Here is a 12155-nt window from a genome sequence, read left to right on the forward strand (position 1 = left end):
AGAATTGAATTTTCATCCATGGAAACCACATTACTGCCAGGAATTATCACGCAAGACTGTGATCATTAGTTGGAATATGGGGAGAAGATGTTTGCTTGGTATTAAGACTGGTTCAATATTTTGTAATATCCTGTGATCAGATGGAGTCATATTTCATGTTGGGAGGTTTCTTAACCGGCTCACAGTTATTATTGGGCAACAGAGGATCTGAGAGTGGTTGTTGAAAAAAGCCAACATCATCCAAGCATGACACCCATGAAAGTTGTGAATCCATACCTCATTACCTGATATGCTTGAAGATGATGTTCACGATATTGTATCCACATGGGACAATTACAATGACCTAATCTTTATACAACAATAGGGTCCAGGCTAACTTCGCAAGTTCTGTCTGTGCGTGGCTCAACACTTATTTTCCAGGACACTTGTTAGGATATCATGGTCCCCTTGAATGGCCATGATTAGGTTAGGAGTCCTAACCTAATTCTTCTGTTTGTCATATAAGTTTGGTTATTTAACTGTGTGATAAACCCTGATTCTACGCAGTGGATTAACTCAATATTTTAATAGTTCGGCTTTTGTAAGTTAATTTTCCTTTATATATAGGGAAGAATATTTTCTTCCCTTTCTTTCTTTAGTATAATGTCTTAATTACTACCAGAACTACATATATCTAAGGACTGTTTTTGCTCTATGAATTAAAGCCAATCCTTTATTATAGTTAATTATAAACTGAATTATAATCTAATATATTCTAAATAAGTCATTATAAAAAAAATATATTGTTTATTCCGATGCAAAGATAAAATTAAACTGATGATTTTCTTAGCAATATAAGAAATAATTACCATCATCCGAAGCTCTTATCATAAGCTCATACTGTCCTCTAGAAGTATGACTAGAACTAACTGGCCTTGTCATTTTGATTTCACCAGTTTTTTCATCAACAGTTAGAACATCTGAATTTGAAGATAATAAAGAATACCTCCTAATAACACTCTGGCCATCTTTATCTTTATCAAAAGCCTGTAAAATACATTAAATACATAAATTAAAATATTTTAAACATTATCTTTAAAAGGATATATGGACTACACAAAAATCATCCATATCAGTTTATTAATTAAAATAATATATCTCTGGTTTTGGTAGAAAAAATATCAACTTACTTTGACAAAAAATTGAGGCTGAAATGTAGTAGCACCTTCTCTGACTGTTCTTCTATAATCAGACAATTCAAAAACTGGTGGATTATCATTAACATCAGTTAAATGGACCAAGATATTTGTGGAAACAATACGACCACCACCATCTTTAGCCTCCATGGTTAATGAATATGATGACTGTTTTTCATAATCTAGTTCTTAATAAACAAAAAAGAACTTAATTAAAAAAAAAAAAAAAAGTAAAATAAATCTTATTATGTTAATAGTGTGTAATTATTTGAAACTGTAAAATTAATTTCATTCATTAAATTTTTGTCATATACATAATGATTCCAAATTACACGGCTATCTATCGGGAGTTGATTCTATAGCCAAAAATAAGAAAATAAGTTCATATAAACATATATCAGAAAACAGTTTCCTAGTGAGTTTCAGCTCACAAAACATTAGTTCTGTTTCTGCTCCCTTTCTGAAATTAAAACATACTAAAATTCTTGGGATATAAATTAAGGGGTTAATTTGGTGCTTCCTTATGGTTTTTGATCTCAGAAATTAGATTAAAACTACTTAGGTTTAAAAAAAAACAGGTAAAATACAAAAACTTTTTGTCAGGAAATACACTTTTTTAGGTTTGAAATAAAATAACTTTATTAATTTACCAATAAATAAATAAAAATTTGTAAAAAGTTTAATTCAGAGAAAATTGATGTAAATAACATCTAATAAAATTAAACACAAATTTGAAAAGTTCAACTTCAATTAGAAACAAAACACATAAACTAGATCGGAAAAGTGATATGATTTTAAACAGAACAATTTTCATCAGTGTTTGAACAACATAATGTAAATGAAAATAAATAGAAAACTAATCAATAACAGAAACAAATGAATAAAAAATAGATTTAAAAAATTAAAAATCACATACTTTTTGGTTTTTTCTAAAAATGATTAATTATTATAAAATGGTTCCTAGAAAAACTGCAAACATTTTTTTTAAAGCAGTTGCTCAATGTGGCCACCATTCTATTCAGTGCATAGTTCAGTTTGGCGAATTCATGCTAGCTGGGCATGCCTAATAGCATCATTATTATTCTTAACAGTAGCTCCAGCTTCTATTATATGATATCTAAATTCTTCTTGCGTGCCAATACAAGTGGAATGTACTAACGACTTCATCCAACCCCAAAGGAAAAAGTCCACTGTCGTGAGATTGGGAGATTAAGGTAGCCATTTAATAAGCAATCTAATGGGAATTTTCTTCTCCCCAAGTGTGTGTTTCAATAATTTACAATGGCATTCTTGTAAAACAGGATTCATCAGTAATTATAATATTACTTAGAAAATCAGGAAGATATTCACATTTTTTAATTAACCATCGACAGAATTTCATCTGTTTATCAAAATCAGATAGCAATAGTTCTGATTTATGATTTTTAGTTCATGTTGTATGAAATAGGTATAGTTGTTGCTCCCATTACGTTCACCACACACTTGATTGCGAGCATGGAAGCGATGTAACAACCTTTTGGTGCTTGAGATGGGAACTAATTGTAATGCATTCAATACTGCTTCTTCAGCATTGGCATTTCTCACAAAATTTTCACGACCAGCATCAAATCGTTGTGATTTAAGCATACCTGTTTCTCAAACTTGCTTCTCAAATACCTCAACTGTTTTACAATCCAGTACTCTTCAATTTAGATAATTTTCCTGGTATACACACACACACACACACACACACACACACACACACACACACACACATATATATATTTATATTTATATATATATATATATATATATATATATATATATATACTGTCTCTCTCTCTCTCTCTCTCATGTGCACACACACACACACACACACACACACACACACACACACACACACATACACACACACACACACACACACACAGCAGCCAATCAATTTTTATTTACTTTACCATTGATTAATAACATGTTTGTCAACTATCCAAATGAAAAAATATTTATGGTATCACCCACAGTGAATGACTGACCAAACAATAACAGCACAAACACTGCTCAAATGAATATTCAAATGTTAGACACTAAATTTAACTGCTGGTCAGCTGTTACTGACAACCTATTAAAAAATAAAAATTTTTAATGTGTTTTAAAAGGATGTGTTTCAAATTTATTATTATAAGTTTTAGTATTTGTGTGTAAATTGTTCTGTTTAAAATCATATCACTTTTCTGATCCAGTTTGTATATTTTGTTTCTAATTAAAGTTAACTTCTCAAACCTATGTTTAATTTTAATAGGCATTATTTACACCTATTTTCTCATAATTAAATTCTCTACAAAGTTATCTAGAGATTTTTAATTGTTTATTGGTAAATTAACAAAGTTATTTTATTCCAAATCTAAAGAATTGTATTTTCCGACAAAATGTTTTCATGTTTTACTCCGGTTTTTCTTAAAACCTAAGCAAGATAGAGATCTGGAACCACTTTCATTCAATTTCTTAACTCCACAAGGAAGAACAAAATTTACCCCTCTATATATACTTAAAGAATTTTAGTACGGTTTAATTTCAGAGATGAAGCAGAAATCAGGGTTAAATTTTCGTGAACCAAAACTCGCTAACAAACTGTTTTCTGACCTACGTTTATAAGAACTTTTTTTCTTATTTTTGGCTGTAGAATCATCTCCCACGAGATTGCCATGTGTGCAATCAGCCTGTACATTTAACAAAAATATTAATAAAAATAAACATACAATTTTAAAAACATTTGGTTTTTATTGGTTAAAAACAATGTTGTTGCAGATATTACTATTAAAGATCTATCTTGAATTGGGTAAAAGCAAAACTCTTTTAAAAAAGTGAATCACTTTTTTAAAATATACAAGAATTTATATATTTTTTATGTATTTTTAAAAATACATACAGCTGATGAACAAAAGAGCTTCTATATTGAATGAAGTAGCTACAATAAAACATTATTATTCAATTTAAAACATTATTATTATTAATAATTTAATTTTGCAGGCAGATTCAACAATGTTTAATTGTTGAATATGAATTATTACTACATATGTATGTGTACAAACATGTAATAAGTTTTTTTAACACAAACACACGTAATACAACATTTTAATAACAAATCAGATCATTAAGTATCCCAACTAAGTGCGAACTTCAAAAAATTTATTAAAAAGTTGATAAAACAGCAAAATTTTATTAAACAAACTAAAAAGTGCAAATCAATTAATAAAAGTTAAACAATTTTATTATTAAAGAATGCTTAGTGAAAATTGTTTTAAAGAAATAACAATATAATAATTTTTTAAATTACCGGAAACAAAAATATATGCCTCATAAAACCATTAGATTTTTTCTTCCTGTTGACTATAAATTTAGAAATGGACAATGTTTACAAAATGAAAATTTATCATGAATTTCAGTTAACAACAAACCATCTTTATGTCAGCTACACTGTGTTTGCACATTCATAAATCGTATATTACATATGTATACAATTCATTGTTTCCCACAGGAAGGAGTATATTAATTTATTACTTTACAGTATCTATACGAGTCTCTCTTACAGATATGTAAATCATCTGAGATAAAAGTAACACAGATCAGAAATTTGCTTCGTTTAAGGTAATGATGTTCATTTCACAGAAAAACCATGTAGTGAAGTTGTTGCTTGGAAGGAGTTGTTGCTTGGTTTTGGCAGTTTAGCAAACTGATATTTACTATAAATTCAAGGGCAATGGGAAACTATTACTATTACACTTTTCAATATGTCTTCCCAATAAGCCATGTATAGATTGCTTTTACTCCTTGAACTGGCTGCAGCATTTTTGTGAGTGAATATGCCAGGCTACCAAAAATTGTTAAGTTATGGGATGCAATACACAAAAAATAAAACTGACTGATTATGTGGGATCCTGCAAAAGTCAACTATTGATATTAGTTTCTTTTAAGTTTTTTTTACTGTGTTTGGTGACTGAGTTGAGTTTTGAAAAATTAAAATTTAACTAAATTAATTACATAACTGCATATAAGAAACAATGAACCGTAATTTTTATTTTTTTAACCATAAAAATTTCAACATAGTACAACTTACTTCCAAGCAGATATAAATTTCCATGTTTCAGATTTGTTCCAAATTTGTCCATACCAAAACCACAAAGACTATAAGTAATTTTACCAAATTCACCACTATCTTTATGGGTAGCAGATACATTAGCGATTAAAGAACCAGGTTGTAAATCTTCTGGTATTGTAAATGAATAACTGGTTTCATTAAATATCGGTGAATTATCATTTGAATCCAGAATATTAATTTTAACACCACTACTTGCTACTTGCTGCATCTCACCCTATATTAAAATAGAATCATATTACACAATCTAAAAATTACATCACATCATACAAGTACTGATAATGAAAATAAAGAAGTTATTGATGATAACGACCACTTAAGAGTATGCATTTTATAGCAACGCAAAGCCTGACAGTAATTTTAATTCAGAATATTCCAATTTTTTAGCAATATGAAAAATTAATTATTCAAGGTGTGGCTATTAAATAATGAGACTAATGCTACCGCAGAACTGCGCATGTGCCAAATTCGTATAACCGACAGTGTGTAGCATGAAGCCTTCTCTTTCGATTGTTACGACTCCAGTTTCTGAAGACATTAGTCTGGCTATGGCCTTCACTTGAATAACATCTGCTTTTTGTTTTGCCGAAAAAATAAGTGTTTTATTAGAGCAAAGAATTGTCGTGAAATTTCATATGAAACTTGGAAAAACCGCTACTGAAACTTATCTTTTATTAAATAAAGTATATAACAATTAATGTTTATCACGTGCATGGATTTTTGAGTGGTTTAAGCATTTCCAAGATGGCTGAGGACATTGAAGATGATGTTCGCCCGGGTGGGTCTTATTTTTTTTCAATATTCATGGGATTGTGTATCTGGGTTCCTGAAGGTCAAAATATTAATCAACAGTACTACCTTGAGGTCCTTGCTCAACTCCGTGAAACAATAAGAAAAACCCGACCCAAATGTGGAAGAACAAGTCATGGATTCTTCAACAGGACAATGCACCGGTTCACACTGCATTGTCTGTCAAGACGTTTCTAGCCAAGTATAACAGCCCAGTGTTAAACCATCCACCTTATTCGCCTGATCTGGCCATGTGACTTTTATCTGTTCCTCAAGGTCAAATCTACATTAAAAGGAACAAATTTCAAACCACTGAAGCTGTGAAAGAAAAAGTAGCAAGTGTCATGAAAGAGCTCACAGAAGACTTCAAGCACTGTTTAAAAAGAAAAAGAAAATTTGCATGGAGCATTGTAGGAATAAAGGAAGGGTGTAGTATATTGAAGGGGATAATAATCAAATATGTATAGATATAAGATAAAATACTTTACAGGATTAGTCTTACCACACCTCATAAACTTTTGATATGAATTGTTATTAGGCAATTATAAACTTTTAGCACTTGTAGATAATTTTCACAAAATTATCAACAAGAAAAGTTTTTATTAAAATGTTTCTCAGTAAGAGTCATTTTTAAAAATAGTTTAAAATTCATATTGTTCCATGTATTTTTTCTAAAACAATCCATATAAAAGGAAAATGTCAATTAATAAACTCATCTTGGTTATGTCTAATAAAAGAAAATTTATAATCTTCTAAAATGTAAAGATTTTATTAAAATGCTAATTGTTAAGTTACAATAGTTGATGAATGAATACTAATCTTCAAAATGAGTATCAGGTTCTCACAAATAAGTCTAGAGAATAAATAAAAGACTTCATGAAAATGTGTCCACACTTGTTTTATTGTCGTACATCTGTTACAACTTCCTACTGGCAGTTATGACATGGCTTACTTATGTCATAATTTATGGCAGCATCATTCATGACTTACTTCTTTATATGGGCATCCAACATCAAAACACGTCAATAACCCAACATATCCTGTACATCAACACAGCAAGCAGCCAGTTAATTATTTGAGAAGGAATCATCAGGAGTTAATATTTCCTTTGTATGTTATTAAATACAATTACAAAACAGCAATCTAGGAATATATGGTGAATCATTAAAAGTAAAATCACTGGTCACATTTCATTCAATTAGATGATCAAGAGAGGTGAAAACAGCATGAGTATTAACAGAAGTCCTGTTTTTTCTCTTGTTGCAAAAGTATTTTCTGAACAAACAGATATGTCAGTAAGGAAAAATTGAATATCACAAGTTTGATGACCACTCATGGTCATCACTAGCTATATAGGATGTTTTTTATTCATCAGTAGAATCATAGTTACTAAGACTACTAGAATTGTAACAATGGACCGATTTCTGATACAACTCTTATGACTTCCATCTAGTATTTGATAGCCAAAAATACTCCAATGGCTGTGGATCCACTGAAAGATAATTTCTTTATTTTTTAACTTCAATATTGCTTGAAATATTTCTTAGCATCTGTAAAATTAGCCAAAATGTATCAAAAACATTCAGAGGATCTAGAATCAGAAAGTGTAAAGTCTTTTACCCAACCAAAGACATAGAAGAGCTCAGTGATCAGAATTTCAGCAAAAAAATACAAGAATCTACTCAGAAAACAGAACACATCCCCAATAAAACCTGCCCCAGATTTTTCATAGCATAAAGTAAGGCAACCGTCAGTGTACATTTTCTACAATATTTATAGGGAGTATTAATTTGTTAAAATAATGTCTGTAGAAATATAAGGTAATGATATTTGATGTTTTATTTATAAAAATTGTCTGACAGAAGTAGTTGAATATATAGTAGTTAAATAAATAACATCCCTGCTGGTGTAGATTCCTATACTGTCTCGGAGTAATATTGTTTCAATGAAAAGATTTTATATTTAAATGAGCTTGTACAGTCTGACAAAGAGCTTTTAAACAGATTAGCGGTTTGCAAGTTTTAAGTTTTTAATCCAATAATCTAACTCAAGGGACAAAACTGCAAGTTCCACTTCCGACAAGCTTATACATTTTTTTCTGGACAGCCAAGACAACTCTCAAAGCAGACTTTTGCCGTACTTGGAGCTTCTGCATGTAAGATTTTGCTGTTGAACACCAGAACTCATAAAGAGATAATTTTAGAGTGTATAAAAGAGATGTAGAATTGTCTTAAAGTAGAAGTTTGTAACTATTTTTCAACATTTTCTAATGCCAACTTCAGAAACTTTAATTTAGTGAATAATTAATGTGTGACCTCTTTAGAAATTATTTATTACAAACATCAAGGTCATCACGTTTGGATTAGTTTGCAGGTTCTATCTCCTGTATAAATTTAACAAATAAAGTCCTTTAATTAGTACCATCTTGAAATAAAAAGTATTTAGTTTCAAAAGAAGAGATAAGACAGCCTCAATCTTTGTAACAGCAAAGGTTAAAGCTTACAGATTTGGCGGATATCACTTTGAACTGTATAAATATTGGACCCCTATCATTAATTTTTATCTTTATTTTATGATCTTGCAAACGTTAGTGAAAACTAAAGCAACTTTCCCTTAGGACCAATCTTTATTTATTTCACCATAAACAATCAATACTGACCTCCTCAAAAGTACATTTACATTTAACCTTTTAAAGTACAGTTTACATTTGACCTCCTCAAAAGTAGCCTCTAAGTCAAATTTAGTTTATCACTGTAACTTCTCTATTCTTGAATCGAGCATTATGCCATCCAAAAAAGGGGATCTGGTTTCTCCCCTCAGAACTTTTGGGTTAATACAATTTCCTACTGAACTAAACATCAGAAGTTGCTTTCCCTTTTGAGAGAATGCCTCTTCTAAATTATAGTATCACTTACAGCTGAATGATACATTTGATGGGATCCTCTGTATTTATGTCATATGTGATGTATGAAACATATGACAGATGTATGAAATATAAATGCAGCTAAAGTGAAAATGCCATGGAAGCTAACAAAATTCATGACCTCAATTTAATTAGAATCAGATAAATCCAATTCAAGTAACACCATTATTGTAGATCTAATCTTCTACAATCAGTCCAACCGATTAATTAATTAAAGATACTCATGTAATTATGAATCAACCAAGTATTGTATATTTTTATAAATCAATGATACATAAAATAAACTAGTAATAACTAACTTAGTGAACCATTAACATGCAACAATCTTTTAATTTTAGCAGTCTTAAGTAACATTTGGTTAATTAATAAATGAATATTTTCTTACATCAGCATCTTGTATTGAAGCAATAATAGCAAGTCTTGCTGATCTTAAACCAGCATCATAATCAAGATCAGTGTTGTCATTAAATCTTATAACAACTGGAGTTCTGCCTTGACCAGAAGTAGGTTCAACACAAAACCAACGATGCACTCTTTCATCTTCTGATTGTAATGTTAATGTAAATCGTGCATTGTCACCGACATCATCATCACTTACAACCATATTCAAACCAGGCAATGGAGTACCGACATCTAGAAAGAAATTATGCATAAGAAACTACGCATATGATTTTCTGTAGGGATCTGAATTTGGTGAACTCAGATTCAACTGTTCTTATAATGTTTTTTCATCAGCGTAGAAAATTTATGAAAAAGCTACTAAGAAATTAAATTTAAATATAAATCCTCAGATTAAAGAGTATATCTTTTTCTTACTTATTTTAGGGAGTAAAACAAAATAAAAAATAGTTTTTCTTATGTGGCTGTATTAAAACATAGCTCAAGAAGTTTAATTTAAAAAAAAAAAATTGCTAGCTCAAGAATTAAAGTTTAAAAAACTGAAGTTTTTTTTTAGCTCAAAGTCAGAAGGGAACAAGAAAGAAAGAGACAATTTTTCACCTTCATCTTTATCACTTAGGTCACTTGTATGAGAATAGATAATAAATAATTTAAATTTCTAAAAATAGTATGAAACAAATATTTAACATGTTTAACAACTTAACGAAATAAATACAAAACAAACCGCACATTTATTTAGTTTAATTTGCATCACTGGTAGCTGGAGCAACAATTATGACTGTAAGAAGAGATCAGCTTTAAAATTTTATGATTTCTAATGGCTTTTATCAACAACAAATACAACTGAAAAAAAAAAAAGTGAGCGATGGCAGAGATATAATGTAAAGTTGCTCATTAATCGTATATGAGAAGAAATAGTCAAACAAAACAAATATAGCATAAAAGTACATTTTATTTGCTAAAAAGACTTAAATTTATTTTTTTGCTTAACACTTTACACCTACAAACTTCTTCCAACAAGGAATCAGTTTTTTCATTCATCAATGAAGAATGCTGCTTGTTTTCCTCGATCCACAACTGTATTGTATCCTTCAGTTCATCATCTGGAGTGAAATGAATACTCTTAATATATCTCTTTAATTGCAGAAATAAGTGAAAATCGCAGTGTGCCAAATCTAGTGAGTATCAAGTGTGTAGTATAGCTTAAAATGTCAACTTCACAAGGGCATTGATGGTTGCCACAATGTTTTTTCCGTTGAGCATTATAGTATTGCAGAATTTCTTTTTGCAGAGGGGGTATTGTGAATTTTTTTATATTGTGAAACATAGTATTGGTATTCGATTTTCTGCTGCTTTTCTTCTGGGTTGTGTTGATAAACCCAAGTTTCATCTCTTGTCACGACATTGAAAAGGAAGTCATTTCCCTTGTTACAATAACATTTCAGAAGCTGTACACAACATTCCTTTCACTGCTGTTTGTTCTTTACCGTGAGTTTACATGACATCCACATGAACACATTGAATGATAGCACAATTGTGTAATACGTAACCTACTCATCCTTTTGATATGCCTAACTGCATGGTGATGCAATGGTTATTTTGTATCAACTCACTCACCTCCTTTTGGTCAGTCTCATCAGTCACAGAAACAGTTCATTCACTGCAAGATTCACCCTTAATATTCGCTTCTGATGCATGAAATTTTATTGCTCAATTACTCACAATACTTCAATCAACAGTTTCAATGCCATAAATGGCTTTTAGTTCACAATGAAAGTCACCAGCATTCACTTTTTCTGCTGTTAAAAATTCAATCGGTGCACATTATTTTACACGGGTTGACATAGCAAGCAGTACTTGACTCCATAACAATGGTGATGACAGAAAATGAGAGTGCATGGGTCAACAAGTTTTAGAATATTAGTATCAGAAAAATGAAACTACAAGAAGGCAGCACCTGTTGCTTTATGCAACATTTTGTTCTCCCATTAAATTCCAGTGTGCATTACATTTCTGCCACTTACATATATAAATTGTTGATAGAAAAATAATACTGAAAGATTTCTTCAAAAAATAAATTCATTCTTAAGATATAAACTTAAATTTAGAAGATTGCAGATCACAAGCTCCATTCAACTCAAAATCAATTTATAATCTTTTCTCATTAAGTAGATTTAAAAATATAAAACCAGTCAAAAGAACAATTCTAAATATCAATTCATTTCACAATAGTAAATTCATCAATTCATTCTAAATATTAATTCATTATTTACTATACAAATCATAAAGTGAAAAATCTTCTACTTTCAACAAAAAAAATGCAGAAAATGACTTAATCACAATTCTGAAACAATTTTTTAACTTTATTTTGACACATTGTAAGAAATGTAACTATACAAAAATAACACTGTTATAAGAAATATATGCAAACAAAGCTATTCTAAATTTAATAAAAAAATATTATACACAAAAAATACCTTATCTATGAGATTTCCACTATTGGAATTGTGTCAGACATATATATAATATGTCTTAGAAAAATTATATATATAAGATTTTTAAAGAAAATTAGTGTATGACATCATACACATACACATTTACTCATACACATAAAGTTTTAATATAGATATGGTAAGTTGATGATATTTTCATTATATATAGCCCGATAATAAACAATGAACATCTAATAATATTAAAAAAATTAAATTCCTATAATGAAAATTTCAAATTCACATTT

The 12155-nt window shown here is 29.8% G+C and overlaps 1 protein-coding gene across 1 annotated transcript in view; it reads right to left on the minus strand.

Annotated features, from left to right (window-relative positions):
• Positions 1–12155, minus strand: part of LOC142331687 (cadherin-related family member 1a-like) — a 113991-nt gene that overhangs the window by 33380 nt on the left and 68456 nt on the right. The window contains 5 exon segments of the mRNA XM_075377719.1: positions 285–343; positions 849–1026; positions 1170–1363; positions 5269–5524; positions 9405–9652. Of these exon segments, the coding sequence (XP_075233834.1) occupies positions 285–343; positions 849–1026; positions 1170–1363; positions 5269–5524; positions 9405–9652 (935 nt within the window).

Source organism: Lycorma delicatula, chromosome 10 (assembly GCF_047948215.1).
Source record: "Lycorma delicatula isolate Av1 chromosome 10, ASM4794821v1, whole genome shotgun sequence".
Taxonomy (NCBI): Eukaryota; Metazoa; Arthropoda; class Insecta; order Hemiptera; family Fulgoridae; genus Lycorma; species Lycorma delicatula.